This window comes from Lactuca saligna, chromosome 4 (genome assembly GCF_052625555.1).
Source record: "Lactuca saligna cultivar CGN05327 chromosome 4, ASM5262555v1, whole genome shotgun sequence".
NCBI lineage: Eukaryota > Viridiplantae > Streptophyta > Magnoliopsida > Asterales > Asteraceae > Lactuca > Lactuca saligna.
The window spans coordinates 284,272,424-284,295,017 of record NC_136420.1 but is presented as its reverse complement, the minus strand read 5'-3'; the positions used below and the strand labels follow the sequence as shown (position 1 = coordinate 284,295,017).

The window sequence follows — 22,594 nt, the reverse complement described above, 5'->3', positions numbered from 1 at the left end:
GTGATGTTATATTTTTGAGGTTTTACTGTATAATATTATTATACTGGACGCTGAACTCTTGTATGTAGAAGTGCTGAGTTTGTATCATTGTTGATTTGAATCTGTGTACATTATATTCTGCAATTCTCCTCTTGTGAGGTTTTTGGTTGGAGGACACAATGTAAAAATGTCGGATGCTGTCATTGTGGAAGCTTCTGGTGGATTGTGGTTTTTAGCCTTTGAAGGCTGTGATTGTTACATGATTCAATGGTGTGTTGGTATCATTTCTACTGCGATTTGCTGGTTGTAGGCGTTCTTCTTGATGCTGCTATTTCCATTTCTAAAATTGGATTCTGGTAAACAGTTATGGTCTTCACTTGGGTTTATGTTGGAAAATCGTAAAATTAATGGGAACCAAGTTCTGTTTTTATGCGGGGCTCTTTATATAATCAGTCATCTAATAACTTTTTTATTAAAAAATGTAAAACATCAATTTTTAATCGATGGTAGTGGGCGATTATTGGGAATTCTTTTTTGTATTTTGATATTTGTTGAATGTCGAAATTCAAGAAAAAAAAGGCACTGCGAACTTATTTGAAACCAAATTTTAAATGACTATTTTAATTGTCAGGTGTTTAGGATATTTAAATGGTTCTACACGTTGGTTGCTTTGCAATTTGCATTGTGAAAGATCTGTAAGCTCTGAAATGGTAAGAGCACTTGGGATCATTTCCTGAGAGGTTGGTGGTTCGAATCCATCCAGATCTGTCTTTCTTCAAGTTTTTTGAAAAAAGTTTTGAGACTTAAATAGGAAGACATTTTTACATGTAATTATTGTTATTTTTGTGATCATCTTATATGAGAGGTCTGTGGTTCAAGTTTCGGTAGAGATATAGATGGTTATTTAGGAATAGATTATTTAGTTTGTCGTTAAAAAAAAAAATCCTCACTTTAACTATTGTCCTCAAAATAACTTATATATATATATATACTAGGTTAAAACCCGTGGAACCCACGGGTGCTGTTTTTGAATTGAATTTAAAAATTAATTATTTAATAAAATATTATATCAATAATTCTGATAACTTATAAATTGTAATATTGAATATTTAAATAATTTTTTTTATTGTAATTATTTAATTACTAACTAAATGGGAAGTATTTAATTAGGAATGAAGATTTTTGAAAACTATTTTTTTTTTATTCATTATTCTAATTGGACATATGCAGATGATACAATACCAATGTGTGTAATGAAATTAACATAAAATACAACAATACGTAATTATAAAAAAATACAGTAATGTGATGGATTAAGTGTGATTTCCTAAAATTGAATAAAACGACGTTACAAAAAAGTTGGCTACAAATTTCGAAAAACTTCCTTATAAACAACATTGGAAGTTTTATTTTGTCATCTTTATCTAAAATTAATAATTTTAATCCCTCTCTACTCTGAACTCTAGATAAGGCAACATACAATTGTTCATGTGAAAAAACTGGATCTTTCAGAAACAGACCAACCTTTGACAACGATTGTCCTTGACTTTTGTTAATAGTCATTGCAAAACATACAGCCAAAGGAAACTGTCTTCTTATGAATTTGAAGGGAATCTTTTTTTCTGATGGAGTTAAAGACATTCTTGGAATAAAAGTCCGATTTCCAATATTAGTTCCAGTTATTATACGTGCCTCAATAACACGTTTGCCCAATGATAACACCTGTAGTCTTGTGCCATTACATAAGCCGTTTTTCTGATCAATATTTCTCAGTAACATTACTGGAACACCAATTTTTAAAACTAATTTATGATTTGGTAAACCGGATACTTTGAGTCCATTTAATACATCAGGAGAGTATAGATTTGCATCAAATTGATCATGGAGAAATTCGGATTCACATATGCAGTCTGAACTTAAATATTCAACTTGATCTCCTGGAAACTTCTTAAGTAAACGGTCGTTTATTTCCTGGACAACTTCATTTTTTGGAGCAAGTATCGCTCTTTCTTGGAAATAATTTATATCGCTATAGTACTCTAAAATTGAAGGATATACAAACTCAATTAAGGAACCTATAGGATCATGTGAATCATTAATGAGAATATCATCCGGAATATCGATAATCGTTTCACCGTCGTTCGGACCACCAAGTTTTCCTTCTCCTATATCCAACAACCAATTTGCAAAATCTCTTATTTTTCCTATATCTGATTGATCCCTTCCAACAGTTAGCCTCATGTTTTTTGTTAATCTATGGATTTTGCAATGTTCCCATAAATATGAAGAACTCAAATAAGCATTTACAATGTTCTGTCTACTGCCACCCGGCACAACAGGTAGAATTTGTCTAAAATCTCCTCCAAAGACAATAACTTTCCCTCCAAATGGAATATTTGAGATGGTTGAATTTACGCACCTTAATAAATCCTTCAAAGTTCGATCTAAAGCTTCAAATGCATGCTTGTGGACCATAGGTGCTTCATCCCAAATTATCAAAGAGGTTTTCCTTATTAAGCTTGCCAACTCACCGTCTGGATTTATGTTACAAAAAGAATCCTCTGTAAGCTCAAATGGAATTATAAATCGAGAGTGTGCTGTTCTACCACCGGGCAATAATAAGGAAGCAATACCACTTGAAGCAACATTTAATACAATATTTCCTTCAGATCTAATTGCTGCAGATATTGTTTTCCATAAAAAAGTTTTACCCGTTCCACCATACCCGTAAACAAAGAAGACACCTCCTTTATTTTGTTGAATAGCACTCTTGATGTTTAGGAAAATGTTCCGTTGCTCATTAGTTAATGCAAGAAACATACGATCATAGTCATTCTTTATCACGGGAATGTCGTAATCTAGTTCCTCGGTGATAAGTCGATTGTTTGAAGAAGAAACGGATTCAACATCTGGGTATGGCATGTTTTTGAAGTTTTTGAGAATAGAGTTGTTTCGAAGTAAAATTTGTTGTATTTCGAACAAAGTTAAGTTCTTAAGTTCATCTACTCCGAGAGACAATTCTGCACGAAAATATTAAATAATTAATAAAATACGTGGTTGATATTTAATAATTTCATTACTAATTATTTAATGGGTGTTGAAAAATAAAAATAAATTAATTTTAAAAAATAAGAAAAAATGTAATACCTGCTGACTTAAATCTTCGTCGTTGGTTATATAGAATTCCATCTGCCAAATATTCCCATGTATTTTCCCAAACGATCTCTGGTTTAGACATACTATTACACATCAACAATGTAGCAAATAAAAAGCGTAGATAAAAACCAGATCCAGAATGACTTGCTTCTTTAATTGCATCAATGTATTCCTTGTCATCATCTAATAGCCCGAGTGCATAACATGCATCTCTAAAAGAAGAATGTGTTTCTCCATTTACCGTGCGAATTTCATCAAATGATGTTGGTCCTTTTACTTTATTTAAAAGAATCCTTAAGAAATATGCTTCACCTAGTTTAGGTGAAACTGAATGAATTCTACCGATGGCTTTTCCTACTTTCCTTCGCTTCCAAAACCGACCATTTAATATCCAAACAAACTTTGTAGGGAATTCAACATATGTGAGTTTTCGTGCTTCACTATCGATTGCATTACACTCCATCCAAGCTGTGAACTTTGAAGCGGCAACAGAAGGTTTGTCAAGAACATCATCAATATCATCATCTTCGCCATATACAATCTGTTGTTGATTAGGAAGATGAAAAGGTAGTCTAACAACAGAAGGATATCTGCAATGAACATCATATCTAAAAATTCGCCATGATGCTTCACATGCTGATAAATATCTACAATCGTAATATTCAGCTATTTCATCGACCGCATCATTATTTTCACATTCATTGTTGGTTGGTACAACAACAAATGTAGCTCTATCAGGACCCTTATTTATGTATTTAAACAAATACTTTATAGAAGATCCCTGATTGCACCATTCAATATTAATATGTGCCTGATATCTTTTCAATAGATATTTGTTGTATGGAACAACATTTCTATTATCCAACCTTACACCTGATTTTTCTACAAAATGACCATCGTTTCTTCGCCTATATAACGGAAAACCATTCTGATCAACAGACGAATGATTAATGAATTGTTTTGGAAAGTTTTTAGAGCACTTTTTATCCACCATGCATGGACAATTCATATTTTCAGCTCCACATGGACCATGAATCATAAACTCATTTACAAGTGAATACAATTCAGGATCTTCAATTCTGTCTGGTATCTCTGCTGAAATTATTGGATCGATAAGTTCAACAGTTGGTAGCTTGTTGTCAGAATGCATGAATAGACATATATGACTATGCGGCAAACCTCTTTTTTGAAATTCAATGGTATAAACATCTGTAAAAGAATTTGACAAAAAATAAAAGAGAATGTGATTAGATATCAAAACATATTTAAAATATAATAATAAGATCAATGTTTTATAAAAAAATTAAAAATATAGTTTTAATTACATGCTTGAACTTTGCCGAAAATTTGATTCTCCCTTAAGTCTTTAATGAATGCATCAAGCTTGATCTTAAACAACCTACATAGTATATCAGGTCTGTCTTCTGGTTGAAGTGAAGTATCCTTAAGAAACCTTTTAATCTCAGGCCATTTGGGATTACACGTAAAGGTTATGAAGAAATCAGGATATCCAAATAGTTTTGCAGCATATAGCGTGCACCTCCGGTAAAGGATGAAGGTAATATGACACGTTGGCCGACATTCGAGATATCAGTCGTTCCTTGAGCTTTTTGGTTACGTAAAATTTCATAAGAATCACATCTAAGAACATGTTGTTGCCTACGTATGTAGTACATTCTCTCCGTTTCCATCATAGTATAGGCATCTACCAGAAATTGTTGAAACAACCTTCTTGAATTAAGTATGAGAGAGAACGAATGATCTCTGTCTTGAATCCTATAAGCGAAATATTCTCTCATTGTACATTTCGCACGCTTGCTGTTGGTCGTAAATGACACACCTCTATGAAGAATGTCAACACTATAACCATCATCCCCATATGGAAATAGCAATGGATATTGGAGAGGAAGGTACGAAGGATGCAATTCACTGATACGTTGTAGACAACCATTTTTTGTTTGAACGACGATATCCCTCTTTTCGATTGAATCCGAAATGTCACCAATTATTAAAGCAGCAACCTCAGAAGCAGTCGGTAGGTTAATTGCGATATATGAAATACTTATCAAGTTAGGGGCAATATGGTCATTTTGAAGTAAAAGAAGCCTTGGTTATTAAATGAATCATACGAAGGATCTGTTATTTGATTTTGGAATTGGGGCGAATAATCGAACGATTTGGAGTTGCGAATTTGATTTTGAAAAGCCAATCAGTTGGGTTCGCATATGAAAACAGATAAGTTTTGATTTTGGATTCGCAATTGGGTTAATTGGGTTATTGATTGAGGGACGATTCGTGAAGAAAAATGCGAAGTCAAGAAGGACTGTGAAATGTGATTTGTTCAATATTGGAGTCAAATGCAGTTCACGTGTAAAAGCAAAAATGTTCGCATTTGGTAATACAAATCAAAATTGGGTTTCACATATGAGGTTGTATGGATTGGGGTTAAAGATGCGAAGGTGATTATGGTTAATATTCATTTCGCATTTGGTGAGACAAACAACTCAAATGCGAATGAACTAAAAAAAAATGACTGGAACATGCGAAGAAAGAGGGTGAATGAAGAATGCGAATTTTACAGAAGAATGCGAATTGGGGAAGAAAGCTAAGAATTTCGCATTTTTATTATACAAATTGATTGATTGATTGATTTGTCTTAATTTCGCATTTTTATTATACATATATGGAGTGATACAAAACAAAAAAATCTCCAACTCTTTTGTCATCTTATTATCCATGGTCTCTTTAAATCGTTTTCTCTTTTGATACTATGCTTATGAACAGATGCATGGTTAAGCCTTGTATTCACCTTTAAAAAATATAATCTATCGTTTAGGTCTATTTTGTCATTCCATATATAAAACGTAATGCAAACACAGAATAAACCACATGTCAAGCACGTTTATGAAGTTTTATTCTCCTGGAAATTGTCTATTCTGTGTCAGGTACTAAACCGTACCTTTTGCTTTTCAACATAAAGTGATAATTTTGTCACATTAGCAACTCTCTTCAACATAAATATAGATAAGAAAAACCAATTATGTATGTATTCACATTTGCATCTGTTTTATCTCCTCAACATAGAGAAAACAACAAACCAAAAAGGTTTCATCCGACCTCCGCATCGCGGGGGCTCCCCCTCTAGTTTATGATATTTAGAGGTTACATAGAAACCAATGAAAGTACATTGTCATTAAAGGAATGTTCCATTAATATTAAACCAAAAAACATTTTAAAGTACAATGGTATAACCATAAGATTTAAATGGTAACAAATGAAAAAAAGTAGGATTCATCAATATGATGAAAAAAATTATTAAGTAAACAGCCGTTAAAGGGAATGTTCCATTCTAAAAAATTACATAATAATGATTTTTACTGGTTAAAGGGAAACCAATGAAAGTAAAATGTTGTAGTATTGACTATTGAGTAGTTATTTTTTACTTTAAGAAGAATACCAACAAAGTTTTCATTTTTTTTAATACAAATTAAATAAAGTACAAATTAATCACCCTCAATCACAATATAATTTCACCTGTAAAAGTATCAAAGTATCAAGCTCAAGATAGCTTTAACATTTGAACAATAATAACCACATATGCAATATCGGCCAAAAATTTAAAATATTAAGAAAAAATTTAAAAAAATTTTACAAGCAAATATAATTAAAAGTTTATAACATAAAATGAAAAACCTTTTGAACAGATTCGTGAAGAAAAATGCGAAGTCAAGAAGGAATGTGAAATGTGATTTGTTCAATATTGGAGTCAAATGCAGTTCACGTGTAAAAGCAAAAATGTTCGCATTTGGTAATACAAATCAAAATTGGGTTTCGCATATGAGGTTGTATGGATTGGGGTTAAAGATGCGAAGGTGATTATGGTTAATATTCATTTCGTATTTGGTGAGACAAACAACTCAAATGCGAATGAACTAAAAAAAAAATGACTGGAACATGCGAAGAAAGAGGGTGAATGAAGAATGTGAATTTTACAGTAGAATGCGAATTGGGGAAGAAAGCTAAGAATTTCGCATTTTTATTATACAAATTGATTGATTGATTGATTTGTCTTAATTGTTAATTGCGATATATGAAATACTTATCAAGTTAGGGGCAATATGGTCATTTTGAAGTAAAAGAAGCCTTGGTTATTAAATGAATCATACGAAGGATTTGTTATTTGATTTTGGAATTGGGGCGAATAATCGAACGATTTGGAGTTGCGAGTTTGATTTTGAAAAGCCAATCAGTTGGGTTCGCATATGAAAACAGATAAGTTTTGATTTTGGATTCGCAATTGGGTTAATTGGGTTATTGATTGAGGGACGATCCGTGAAGAAAAATGCGAAGTCAAGAAGGACTGTGAAATGTGATTTGTTCAATATTGGAGTCAAATGCAGTTCACGTGTAAAAGCAAAAATGTTCGCATTTGGTAATACAAATCAAAATTGGGTTTCGCATATGAGGTTGTATGGATTGGGGTTAAAGATGCGAAGGTGATTATGGTTAATATTCATTTCGCATTTGGTGAGACAAACAACTCAAATGCGAATGAACTAAAAAAAAAATGACTGGAACATGCGAAGAAAGAGGGTGAATGAAGAATGCGAATTTTACAGTAGAATGCGAATTGGGGAAGAAAGCTAAGAATTTCGCATTTTTATTATACAAATTGATTGATTGATTGATTTGTCTTAATTGTTAATTGCGATATATGAAATACTTATCAAGTTAGGGGTAATATATTTTATTTGAGTTATAACCAAAATCAACTAACTTGTCCAATTTAAAACAATAAAAGTATCCAAAAATATTCAAAACCAATAATATTTGACATCCTAAATACCCCAAAATAAAAATCATACCAAGCAATTAAAATAATTTTATAACTAAAACAAATGATCAAAATATATTAAATGTGTCTTATAACCGATAAAACTCACTTTTCAATTTTTGAAATCAAGAGTGGAGTTTCCTCTGCGGTTGACTTTCTTTTAGCCTTAGTTGAACTTAAATCATATCCAGAATCAACATCATAAATTTCTTGGAGGTTGCGCTTCAAATCACCTGATATTTTGCAAGGACTTGTTGCGGTTGACTTATCAACTGTTGAGGGTGTAAAACTTTCGTCTGTTTGTGAGATCACATCCTAATTTAAAAAAAAAATGTTTGATTCCTAAAAAAAATAACTAATATAATTAAAAGTTTATAAAATAAAATGAAAAATCTTTTGAACAGGCTGTACAACATCATCGGATTCCAAAGCAACTTGATTTAAGGAGACAGATTGATTACTCTAAAAAATAAAATGGAAATATGTTAATCGTTATGTACTTTAACATTAAAGAATTGTAAATTTTCAACAATAAAAAATTACATACCATAAGTTCTATTTTACTTTCCAATTCACAAACAATGGACATATCTTCTGTAACTCTGAGAACTGTGTAGATGTTATTATAGTTGTTGACATTGTATTCTGTAATATCTACAACAAAACCAAACTTGCGGTTTTTCAACACATTAAGTTGCATTGGAAATAGGGCATCACTGTCTCCGGCCTGTAAGATATATTTTAATAAATTAAAAAAATTAAGTAAATGTTTTCTGATTTTAAAGGTATGAATAATATACCGCATCATGTATCTTTTTCAACTCGTAGGCACTTATATTTAACAACCTCCTTGCTTCCCTATCAAAAAGAGTCAATCCAATGGTTCCAGTACAATCTTGTACGTTAATTGGAATTATATACCTAAAACAAAAAATAATTATGTCATTGTTAGTGTTGTTTTAAGATTGACAAAATTAATATAAATAAATATGTCTATACTTTATAACTGACTGAAATTCAGATTTTTTGCATTGTGCATTTGTACACTCGACAACCATAGTTTCTGAAATTCCCTCAGGGTTGGTATACAAATGATTGATTTTGGGAACAGGGATAATTTTTTTTCCACATTTTTTGCATGCTTCATAATACCATGGTAGATTCTGCCTTATATTAACAATGGAAGCAACTAATAAAAACTTCATTTCCTGTATCATATAAAATGTAAAAATTATTAAAATAAATTATGCAAAAATAAAATGTAAAACATATAAAATAATGCAATATACCTTAATTGGTTCGGTGATCTCACATATTGTTTTTAATGGAAAATTGCCCTTAAAGTCATCTGTATATGAAGAAGAGTAGCTTTGAAGTGTAGTTATGCTTTTTTCAGTTATACCGAAATTGTCATGACATTTCAACCTGTAATGTTTAATTTAGATTCATTAATATTAGGTTTTGTGTTTTTTTTAAGTTAAAATACATTATAAAAAAATAAAAAACAATTGGAAACTAACTTATTTTTAAACTCATTTATTTCATAAATGTCAGAATTTATGAACAATTTCGTTACTTCAAAATGACTTTTAGCTTCACCAAGACCTATAAAAAAATTATATCCAATTATTAAAATTTATATAAAAACAGTAATTATAAACATATATATATAAAGACTGAATACAAACCATTCCAAATGTTTAGCTTCAAAAACTGCATCACGATAACAACAAAATTAACAGTCGGGTTATTTTTTAGGTATTCTGAAATTTGATATGCTTGACTTCCAAAAATAGTAACCTTCAGATGTACAGAACTAAATAAACCATAAAATAGTATATTAATATTAATTTGTGATTAATTAAAGATAATAAATAATAAATAAATAATACAATATAATCTCACTCTAGGTTGCTAAGAGTGACTTTTATATAATGCTTGGATGATACTGGATTTGAAGTTTCAAGAGGCCTAAATGACACGATATGTCCAATAACATCTACACAACAGATACCACAAAAAAAATAAAAGTTTAGGATTAAATTCGTAATATTTAAATAATAAAATGTATAACCAAAAAAACAAATGATAAAAAATGATTTTATTAATATTTTATGACTAACCAAAGAATGTGTCTTTTGGGCATGTTTGTTCTATGATAGAATTAAAGTCAACAAACATAAATCCATTGACCGGACCCGAGAAATCATCACATTTTTTTAGGATGCTTTTCCAATCCAAAGTTAAGGTCTGTTTATGACCTGTATAACTTTTAGTAACAACAGCCATATTGGGTTTTATAACTATATAACTTTTATCTTCCTTTAAAAGATGACGAAATCTGGAGAAATTCTGATTGAAGACACGAGCTTGGTATTGTGTACCCTGTTTAAAAAAAAATTAAAAATTATTATGTTCATGAAACATATCTAATATTGAATGATGAATAAAAAATATATCAAATACAACAAACCTCCTCATCCATGATGATCATTTCAATGGAACAAACTTTATTATTTCTGACAAAGTTCCAAATTTTAAGCACCCGAACCTTGATATGCGATTTTTCATCTATCTGGTCAATGTTATTTAGGTAAACCTTATTTCCTATTTCCATTTTCTGCAATAAATTTAATCATTATAGAATTGTAAGGAAAATTAGCAATCTTTTAAATTAACAGCAAATCAAAGTAAATGAAAGAGCAAAACAAAAAAAACATATTGTAATAGTTAAAGCTTTGAAGAACAGTTTTTTTTAAAGAAAATAAAGTTCTCATTTTTATTACTAATTTCGTATTTTGTAATCATTTTCATCACTATTTACGTCTTTTAAACTGAAAAGGTAGAAGAAGAAGATGATTAAGAAGAATTAGGAAAAAGAAGAAGACAAACATCACTAATAAAATGAAAAAATGATAGAAACTGATAAATCAGACCATTAAGAGCATAGAAATATTAGTAATCCTGATATTTTAATACACTAACCTGATATTTGATTTTTTAAGCGTTGCAGAATCAAGAAGAATAAAGAAGAATAATTTTGCAAAGATTACTATGGAGTAGAATTTCTATGGAGCAGAATGGTAAAAAGAAAAGAACCGTATGAATGGTATTTACGTTTGAAAAGTTTTTATGAATCAATAAGAATCAAGAAGATTACGTTTGCAAAGAATAATATTGCAGATTTTTAGGGATTTAATTTGCAATCAAAATAAACAAACTTTCAAAATTAATCGGGTTTTTCGAATCTGAATATTAATTAACATATTTTTTCAATGTATTTCCATATCTTTTATTCATTTAAATTTTTTGGTTGAATATTTTGAAAGGATTTGTTTGCAGATTTTTCCGGAATTATTGAATTTGGATTTTATGGCATTTACGTAAATATAGATGAATAAAATGAGCGGGAAAACTCTATTTTGGAGGTCTTATAGATTGACACGTGGCAGAGTTCTACTTATTTATTAGAATTAGGTTATAACCTGTGTACTACACGAGACAACATAAAACAACTTCGAAAGTCAATTGACGTTATAATAATAATACATTTGCAACAATTGTTTTTTTGAGGTTTAGATGTTTCATCCGTAACTATATAATTAATAATTTAAAGTAATTTTACAATGTGTTTTGAATTAACCAATATTTACGAAACAACGGTTGAAAAAAAAGGCGTTATTGATAATTTAAATTTGTAATGACAAATAAAATATTTGTAAAAATTTATTAATTTACAAAGATAGATGTTTTATCTGTAAGTTTATAACGATTAGTTAAATTAATATATACATTGTAACGAATATTCGACCTATTTGTATGTGTAGAGATTTGATGACGTTATGATTTTGTATTGAATTTATATAGCGTGAAAAAAAAACACAACCAATCATGAAAATGACATTGATATATGATAAATTAAAATGACGGTAATGTAATAAGCATATATAAACACAACACGATAACTTACAAATGATGATTGAAATGTGATTTAGTAAAATTAATTAATGAAAAGATGATATACAAAATTAAATCTATAAATTGTTTATAAATTTTTAAAAACTTTTATACACAGGAAATGGAAAAACATCGTTGTATGATGTATTAAGCACTACAATTAAAGAAAAACATTAGTTTTGGAAGAGAGGCTAAAAATCAACAGTTAAGCTGATAAAAAATTTCAAATATACCTAACTGCCCTTGGGCCAAATCATTAGACATATAACCTACCAGGACCATACATTTAAATAGATGAAAATGAAATAAAGGGCATGTCTTGATCATCCAACCAATTAACTTCATCTTCATTACCTACCACAAGTAAAAAAAAATATATCAACATCTAAAGACCATATTTAAAATACTGAAAGCATGAAAAGAAAGAAAAATACACCCATTTTCCCATTGATTGTAGAACATGCATTTGCTAGTGCTGCACAAGACCATCTATAAAACAAAAGCCCACCAATTACCCATTGATGGCTGGCCAGCAAATGCATTTGGTAACAGTAATCTTCAAAACTCCAAACTAATCAAGGAAAAATACATTTGTCATTAACAACAAAATAATGTTATTGAAGCAATAAAAATGGAATGAAGTGGAGAGAGCATCATCATAGACTTTAAAATTGTTTAAAATTCAGAATGTCCATCATTTCTTTTTGACTTTTTTTTTTTTTTTTGGAAAACTAACAAAAACGTTGAGCTCAAACAACAATATAGGCTGCCAAGTTACAACTATGAGAATTGCTTTAAATTTCTATAATTACATGGTTTTTCCAACACCTATCATCAAATTCACACACATACAATGTGTGTTTAAAGTAAAAGGGTATCTTCGTAAATTAACTTAGAGATTTGAGCGAGAAAAAATAATTGGGGGAGGTTTAGAGATTGTCACGTGGCAAAAATGTACTTATTTATTAGATTAGGATATATATATATATATATATATATATATATATATATATATATATATATATATATATATATATATATATATATATATATATATATATATATATATATATATATATATACTCGAAATCCAAAGAAAAATGGGCGAAACAGTAGCCGATCTTAAAGGGCTACACTTGGGTTATTTTGGGATAATTGCTAATTTTGGCTAAAAATAAATTTTTTTAAGAGATTAAGCTAGTTGTGTTACTATCCCTAAAAATTAATGACTAATCATATGATTAGATTATGTTTATAGAAACTGGTTACAACCTAACTTTTTATTAAAATATTATTTTATCCCCCATCAACATAAGTAATTAATTATGATGGGATACATCCTTATTACTTATATAAATCGTCAAATAATACTATCTACAATCTTAATTCTTATATAAAAACTAATACACTCACATGTACATAAAACAATTTGAGAAGGAATATATAGAATTCTCATAATTAATACTATTTACCGATCTTAATTCTCTCATAATTAATTGTAAGATCTATGTAATACATGAGTTAATTTTAATTTTTTTTTAATATAAATATCAAAATATTTGAGAGTTTTGAACTAATAGTTAAATAAGCAAAATAATGAATTATTATAATTGAAATGTTTTTTAACTTTTAAATTTAAATAAATAAACAAAAAGAAAATAATAAATATATATTTTATATATAATTTCATCAATTTTTTAAATTTCACATTATAAATGAAATAAAATACATGTTTAATTAAAAAAAACAAGCAAAATTACAATTGACGCACAGATTGAAAAATTACAAATACAAAAGATACAAATTACATCTTTTTATTCTTCCTTTCTTCCAGATTGTGCTGCCTCTATTATTCCCTTTCGAGCTCCTTTGTTTAATCTAAATCGAGCCTTTAAGTTATGACTTCAACTTAACTTCTCTAGAGATCCTCATTGCAGAAAGCACACCATCGCATTGCATACATAAATTTCATAAGCAAGAAGAAGACACTCCGTCTACAAACAACTGAATGTTCTTGTCCGACGAGCCACCATCTGCCACCGCCTCACACGCCGCCCTTTTCAACTCCGCCGCGTTCTTTCTGAATTCCTCCGATCCAGACCCAGTCAGAACCTCTTCCACGCATCTTTCTAATTCTTCCCCATCAAAAAGTCCTTCTACATTCTTCTTTAGTTTCACACCGATTCTCCAAACATCGGTAACAAGCTTTGCATTCGTTGGCTGATCAGTCCACTGTGGACAAGCAATCATCGGAACACCGGCCGTTATAGTTTCAATCAATGAGTTCCATCCACAGTGACTTATAAAACACCCAACTGATGGATGTGACAACACTGCTGTTTGTGGGCTCCAGCTCATGATCAATCCCTGTTCCTTAATCTCTTCCAAGATCTCAACTTTTTGAGTTTCTTGATTTTCCGGCAGCTTCACCACCCAGAGAAATGGTCGCTTCGAACTTTTCAGACCAGTTGCTATGCTTTCTATTTGTTTCCGGGATAAAAACAGGAGTGTTCCGAATGAGATATAAACAACTGACGCCGGCGGGTGTTTGTCTAACCATTCCAAACAATTACTCTCGCCGGGGGATTTAAACGGAGTTACACCCTTGAGATCGCCGTCGATCGTGTCTTCCTCCCCTGAACAGTTCGCCGGAACAATCGGTCCTACAGGCCAAAACGGAAGTCCGGCGTCATTCACTGCTTTTATCACATCTTTCTCAAGCTCCATGAACGAATTCCCCAACACCCATTTGTACTTGTGAATGTTACAAAAGACTTCCTTCAATATGCTATCGAACGTTGACATCGTATTCGCCGGAAGAACAAAAGACGGGAGATCCTCCGCTCGTAGCGATGGAACCCCAGGCAAATTCACGACCATATTTTCAAGGTTATTTTCAGTTGGGAATTCGTTGATTCGATTGTAAAAACAGTTAAATATCTGGTAAACTGTACACGCTTGGATCCAAACCATGGCGCAGGGCAGCCCAAGCTCCGCCGCGACGTCAGCCGCCCAAGGAAGAAAAGGCATGGTTATAACACATGAGAATTTTCGACCACATGATCCGATTAAGGCGGAGAGGTTTCCGGGTCCAAACCTACGCAGTGAGCTCATGAAGATATCTATGTCTCCGTTGAGTCGATCGTGATCTTCAGGTAGGCCGTCGGAAAAATACTCGAGGTGTACGCCGCCGACGATGGAGGAGTGGTTTTTTAGGGCAAGGTCATTGATGGCGAGGGTGACATGGAGGCCTTTCAAAACAAGTCGTCTGGCCAGCCTTGTCATGGGGTTTCGTGAACCAATAGCGTGCACTGAAACAAGCATCACACTTTTTTGTTGATTGTGTTCGTAAATGGAAGCCATTGTTACTCTGTATGTGTGTTTTTTGTGGTGTGAATAGACGATGATGGGAAGAAGACGGAAACCTTTAAGTTTTCAAATGAGTATACTAGGAATGGAATGATCAGCAGGAAATGTGTGAATTGTGATGTGTCTCCTTTTACTTTCACAAATGGGTTTATCTGATAAGATTCGACAGCATGACAGAGGAGAAGGTGTTGAATACTTTTCGTCTTTAATGATATTTCAAATAATTTATTTGGTTGTTCAAATACATGCAAAACACGTGCCCGGGTCTTTGACATTTCAGAGTTCAAACGATGTTTCGTACGTCGTAAGTCGTAACTCTATTATTTTTTAAAAAGTTTTGGAAAGGTAATTAATTATTTGTTTTTGTTCATATTTAAATAATTTTTTTATATAACTGACGAAATTAGTAAAAATGTTTAAATATATCATTATAACAGGTTATCTTAAGTTACAAATTATTTGACATATATATGACATCTAACATAACAAACAAATACATGACAACAATTTAAGAAGATAATGAGGGTAATTTATTTGTGGGATAATAACTTAATAGGATAATATACTTTTTAAAATGTACACATTTAGTTCTTATTCCTTTTTTCTTGTAAAATAAACTCTTATACTTTAATAATATGTACACATTATGTCATTTTCACTGGATTTTACAGGTTTTGCTGACGTGGAGGGTTTATTTTAAAAAAAAAAGAATAAGGACTAAATGTATGCATTTCAAAAAGTATCTTACCCTATCAAATCATTTTCCCTTTCTTTTATTTTGTTGAAATGAAATACCCAAGTGGCATCCACATATCCACAATGAGATTTTTCTAACTTTTATTCATCATGAAAAAAAGGGAGAACCCCGATCTTTGTCAACTCCTTTGTGTGTTCCTACACATTACTGGTAGCAAGGAGGAATGATGGCAAAAACAGCAAGGTCGAAGGGGGAGGCAGGAGGAAGTAGATACGATAGTTGGCGGCGAGGAGCTGCTCTGGTAGCCCCCTCGTCGATTCTTTCTTCTTTTTCTGGCAACATATCTCAAAGATGGAGGCAAAGAGAGACACATCGGAGAAACACAACAGGTAAAGGGTGTTTGGCTGTTGTTGTTCGACCGGAAGGAAGAGAGACGAGAAAGATAAGGGTTGTCGCCCTTTTCTTGTTGTTGGAGGATCACCCACCTCCGGTGACTAAGCTAATTAATTGCTATTTAGTGCCACTTGTGCTTACACATTAGCAAAACCTGTATAATCCGGTGAAAATGACCTAATGTGTACATATTAATAAAGTATAAGGGTTTATTTTACAAAAAAAAAGGACTAAATGTGTACAATTCAAAAAATATCTTACCCTATCAAGTCTTTTTCCCTAAAAGAAAATCCGTATATGACCGGTATACTGGGTATAGCCGGTCACAAGGATTGTATTGTTACAAAAAATAAAGTATAAAGGTTTATTTTACAAGAAAAAAAGAATAAGGAGCAAATGTGTACATTTCAAAAAATATCTTACCCTATCAAATCATTTTCTCTTTATTTGTTTGTTCAATACTAGTTGTGAGACTGATATATTATATGAGTTTATTGAAAAAAAATAAAAATAAATATCTAACAATTTAGAAAAATTAAATTTATATAAATATATATATATATATATATATATATATATATATATATTTAATTATTAAAATTGAAATGCTTATTTATCTTTTAAATTTAAACTAATTATTTAAATAATAAACAACTAAAATAATTGGATTCAATTTAAAGTTTTATAAATTATAAAGAAATTTGTATTAATGAATTGTATATACATTTATTATATTTAAGTATTTTATGGAATTTAATAAAATTAAAAAAACCATAAAATAACACATGAATATAATTTAATCTGAATTTACCACAAAATGACATGTGTCATAATATATAAGAGGATGACAAGAACAAAATTATTTTCATTTATTAAGGAGCATACATACAATATACGCCATGTGTCCAAGTTTATTCACAAATAGGTTTGGATTTGATTTTCAAATTTGTTAAAAGGATTTGGATCAATACTGATTCATTCCAAACCAACTCTGCTTCCAAATCAAATTCATAGATATAAACATTTGAAATGGTATACATTGCCACACATTGTGGTTATTGAATGTATTCATCATCATAAGCATTTGAAATTAAAGAAGATGAGTATCAAAATAAGAAAATAGATAAATGATTATTTTGCAATTATTAGATATTTTATAATCAATAATAATTGGTTTAGCAAAATAAATATATAAATAAATAACTTGTTGTATAAATGACATTGAACACTTCTAACAATTTCGATGGTCAATCTGTATAAAAACAAAATTGCAAAAAATATGAACAAAACAAATAAATAATTACTCTTGTATGTCATTTTTTCGGTTTAACTTACTACGTATACGTTAAGTAAGTTGTAACCTAAGATAGTCATTCAATCCATTAACAGCATGTAAAATAGCCATCAATATTACTTTTATAAGTAAATTAAATTAAAGTTATCATATATTGGTATGTTTTTCAGGTTAATTTCCATGAATTATTTTGATCTAATTAAACCAGCTTACTTTAAAGGTTTTTTTTTCTTTTTTATATGATAAAACTGTAAAAATTGTTCATGTGGTATGCATTTTTTTGGGGATTTTATTGCAAACCCCGATTCTTTTGGCTTCGTGGTCCTTTTAGCTATGTTTGTACGTAGATTTAGTCCCTCGTAAAATTGAAATGACTGTAATGCTCTTCTGATATATTTTTTATGTTTTTTCTATTGAATTCATGAAAAAGAAAATAATTAATTAATTTGGGCCCATATCTCTCTCTCTCTCTCTCTCTCTCTCTCTCTCTCTCCAGGAAACCTGCACTTTTGAAGGAAACACACACTCACACAGAGAATTAAACAATGCTCTTCAATTGATCCATCCCATATCGATCAACCACAAACAATATCTTATAAGCATCTAATTCCATGATTTTTGAAGATTTCATCCAAAGTCATAAATGATCAACATAAGCCTAGATCACAAACTCCCACAATTTCAAAACCCCTTAAGAATTTCCCTTTGTTGTTCTTGTATGGGTCCAATTTTATCGCTAAAACAGTCCACTTCACTTCTCTATTTCGACTGGAGAATCCATTGTGTCGATCTAATGTCTGAAACCTCTTCAATCGATCTAAAGAACCCATAACACTCTAAAATAGTGAAATAGTTGTGATGGTTGTTGATCGAGATGGGTAAAGAAGGTGGAGAATACGATGAACAATAGCATTAGTGAGTTTGCTCACTTGAAGAGGTTGGTTTTTTCTGGGGAAGACGATGAAGATGGTTTCCGCCTGAAACATCCCTAAATACGACCCAAAAATTTTTGTTGAATAATCACTAAAACACCATGATAAAATCATAAGGTAAACTCGTACGTCAATATCTCACAAACAAAAGTAAAGTGTTATGAGTAAACTGTATCAAGACTATATCAATCACATCTATGAAAATCAAAACAACTCCCAGGACGGCTGAAGTTGTGGTGTGTGTGCGATGCCATCAACCCGAGCTCTTCCCTTTGCTTGCGGAAGTACCTGAAACCAAAACTGAACTGTAAGCACGAAGCTTAGTGAGCTCCCCCAAACTACCACATACCATATAATACATATAAACACATACTGGGCCTTGCCCACTGCATCGGACCGAAGTCCGGAAACTGCATCGGACCAAAGTCCGGAACTAACCAGGGCCTTGCCCTCTGCATCGGATCGGGATCCGGAACTACTGAGGCCTTGCCTCCTGCATCGGACCAAAGTCCGGAACTAACTACATCGGACCGAAGTCCGGAACTGACTGCATCGGATAGAAGTCCGGAACATACTGAACATAGCATCACATAAGCATATCAACTAACATGAGTACATAGATAGCATACTACATCGGGATGTAACCCGGAACACATAACACAAAATACTGTCTGAGCCACGAAGGCATCAAACATACTAGAATCTGCATCGGACCGAAGTCCGGATACTACTGCTAGCTAAACGGGCTGACATTGTGGCCTTAGACCCGTTCCTACTGAAAGGAAACTCACCTCGTGATCTGGCTGCTGAGTGTGTGGCTCCGGGAACTATCTGTTGCTGCTCCGGTATCTCCCCGGCTACAAATCCACAAATACACTCAATCAAATTACTAATAACTGCATTGGGGTAAATGACTCTTTTACCCATGGCTAAAGTCAACTCTCCTGGTCAAAGTCAACTTTACAGTTGACCTGACTCGCCGAGTTGGGCCGCCAACTCGCCGAGTCCCTACTCTCATTTCTCAACCCTGCTCGCTACTACTCGTCGAGTATGGCATACACTCGACGAGTTCCCACTCTATATCAACACTCAGGTCATCTGCATCCGACTCGCCGAGTCGTATGAACAACTCGACGAGTTGTTCTTGAATCATAAGAAGATTGCCTTGGACTCGCCGAGTTGTATGAACAACTCGTCGAGTCCCTCCATCACTGAGTCTGCCCTCCAACTCACTGAGTCCACTCTCCCACTCACAGGTTCCCACTCAACATCACTCAAAAGGGGAAAAATCGGGACTCGCGGCTTGACTCGTCGAGTCGTTCTTCCGACTCGCCGAGTCGCATCCATGCAGCTACTCAAAACTCGAATCTGCTTGGATCCAGCGTCTAAAACTTATAGATCTGAGCTTCCTTAGTTCGATTAACACGTAAAGATTCTATCTTTACGTGTACTTATAAGCATCCAAGAAGATAATAAGGTTCAAAAAGCATGATAAAGGCTCGATCTAGGGTTCTCATACAAAGCAACTTCAAAAAGGCAATATATCTGGGCTCTACAACTCCCAAATGAACAGATCTAAGGATATCTCGACCTATTAAGGCATCCAATCAACTATAAGGTTGGAAATATACATCAAACTAACCCTAGAAATGTTCTAATTGAGATTTAAAGCATAAAACAGGAGGATTCCGAGAAATACCTCAAAGAACTCTGATTTTGACCTTGGATCTTTGCTCTACACCTCTTCTCTTTGTTCCTTTCTTCTTCTTCTTCTTCAAGCCTTCAAGAATCCACACAAAGACACTTCAATCAATCAAGGGATGGGTTTAGGGTTTCTCACAGCTCTCTGAGGTGAAGGAGGCGAGTTTGGGGATGAGAAGGTGGTTTAAATAGGGTGTAAACCCAGAGATTTAGGGTTTAAACCTGGCAGGCCGACTCACCGAGTCCCGAATATGGACTCGCCGAGTCGCCGATCTATAAGCTGATCAACAACGCGACCCTACTCGACGAGTCGGGACATAGACTCGCCGAGTTCCTTTACAAACTTCAAAAATAAATACTAAAAAACAACATACCAGAGACGGGTCGTTACAACTCTCCCCCACTTGACTCAGACTTCGTCCTCGAAGTCTGCTGCTGCTGCTGCAAATAACTCGGGATAATGTTCTCTCATCTCATCTTCAACCTCCCACGTCCACTCAGACCCCTTCTGGTGCTCCCACTGCACCTTCACTAGCTAAATTACCTTATTCCTCAAGGTCTTTGCCTTCCGATCCAGAATCGCGACCGACCTTCTCAATATAATTCAAGCTGCTATCCACCTGGATATCCTCTAAAGGAACAACTGCTGACTCATCCACCAAACACTTCCTCAACTGAGACACATGGAAAGTGTTGTGGATCTGGCTAAGCTCTGCCGGAAGATCCAACCGATAAGCAACCCGACCCACCCGGGCCAAAACCCTGAAAGGACCAATGAACCTGGGGCCCAGCTTTCTCCTCTTCCGAAACTTGATGACACCTTTCCATGGTGAGACCTTCAGAAGGACCATGTCGCCTACCCGGAACTCCAAATCTGAACGCCTCCTATCGGCGTAGCTCTTCTGTCAACTTTGTGCAGTCTGCAGTCTACCACGAACCCGCTGAATCAACTCGGTCGTCTTGAGCACCACTTCCGTGCTCCCAATAACCCGCTGACCGACCTCGCCCCAACAAATCGGGGTCCTGCACTTCCTCCCATAATGCATCTCAAAGGGAGGTCGATCAATGCTCGCATGATAACTGTTGTTATACGAAAATTCTGCTAACAGAAGATACGTATCCCAACTGCCCCCGAAGTCTAGAACACATGCTCGGAGCATGTCCTCGAGAGTCTGAATCGTCCTCTCACTCTGCCCGTCCGTCTGAGGGTGGAAAGCGGTGCTGAAATGAAGACGAGTACCCATCTCGTCATGGAACCGCTTCCAGAATCTGGATGTAAAACGGACGTCTCGGTCTGACATCACTGATACCGACACTCCATGACGTGCAACTATTTCCCGCACATAAATATCAGCTAACTTTTCCGCGGATATGCTCTCCTGGATCGGTATGAAATGAGCACTCTTCGTCAACCGATCCACTACCACCCAAATTGAATCTACCCCTCGTGCGGTCCTGGGAAGCTTAGTGATAAAATCCATGGTGATGTCCTCCCATTTCCACACGGGAATGTCTAACGGTTGCATCTTACCGTGAGGCCTCTGATGTTCTTCCTTGACCTTCCTGCAGGTCAGACACCTCTCTACATACCAAGCAACATCCCGCTTCATGCAGGGCCACCAATAATCGGGTCGAAGATCTCTATACATCTTCGTTGCCCCTGGATGGATAGAAAATCGAGACTTATGAGCCTCGTCCATCAACACCTGCCGTACTCCGCCTCCGTACGGTACCCACACTCTCCCATGAAGGGCAACAACCCCCGACTATCATAATCGAACGCAGCTGCTCGGCCCACAATCCTCTCACATTTCTGCTTCTCTTCCTTGAGGCCCTCAACCTGAGCCTCCGTGATCCGTTCCAACAACGGAGTAATCACTGTCATCCTCAAACACAAATCTCTGATAGGGGCTGCTGTCACCTTCCGACTCAAGACGTTGGCCTTCCCTGGATGGTAAAGGATTTCACAATCATAATCCTTCAGCACATCCAACCATCTCCTCTACCTCATGTTTAGACTCGGTTGATCCATAAGGTATCTCAAACTCTTGTGATCCGTGTAGATGGTACAACGGACCCCATAAAGATAATGTCTCCAAATCTTGAGGGCAAACACCACTGCCCCCAGCTCTAAATCGTGCGTAGGATAGTTAGCCTCGTGAGGCTTCAACTGTCTCGAGGCGTAAGCACATGCCCCCGCTGCATCAACACTGCTCCTATACCTGTGATTGAGGCATCACAGTAGACTACAAAATCCTCTATCCCCTCGGGCAGGGAAAGAA

At 33.7% G+C, this 22,594-nt stretch overlaps 1 protein-coding gene and 1 pseudogene across 1 annotated transcript; both read right to left on the bottom strand.

Moving 5' to 3' along the window:
* Window positions 1–84: 84 nt before the first annotated feature.
* LOC145040714 (uncharacterized) lies at window positions 85–9,688 on the bottom strand. Its single transcript, XM_078988620.1, has 12 exons — window positions 9,647–9,688; window positions 9,546–9,574; window positions 9,259–9,394; window positions 8,981–9,177; window positions 8,770–8,890; window positions 8,517–8,696; window positions 8,372–8,431; window positions 8,079–8,284; window positions 4,461–4,588; window positions 3,127–4,344; window positions 1,504–2,999; window positions 85–225 (listed from the first exon to the last, which is right to left on the bottom strand). The coding sequence occupies exons 1-12, from the start codon at window positions 9,686–9,688 to the stop codon at window positions 85–87; spliced, it is 3,954 nt and encodes a 1,317-aa protein (XP_078844746.1).
* A 3,954-nt stretch (window positions 9,689–13,642) lies between these two features.
* Window positions 13,643–15,476, bottom strand: LOC145043703 (UDP-glycosyltransferase 84B1 pseudogene; annotated as a pseudogene).
* Between the last annotated feature and the right edge of the window lie 7,118 nt (window positions 15,477–22,594).

What these genes read in the sequence shown, in the direction of transcription:
- LOC145040714 (XM_078988620.1), bottom strand. Translation starts at nt 9,688, where the DNA reads ATGCAGTTTTTGAAGCTAAACATTTGGAATGGTTTGTATTCA. An exon ending in TTTCGGCAAAGTTCAAGCAT is followed by an intron (nt 4,345 to 4,460) that starts GTAATTAAAACT and finishes ATTCTTTTACAG; the next exon opens with ATGTTTATACCATTGAATTT. An exon ending in ACGAAGATTTAAGTCAGCAG is followed by an intron (nt 3,000 to 3,126) that starts GTATTACATTTT and finishes ATTTTCGTGCAG; the next exon opens with AATTGTCTCTCGGAGTAGAT.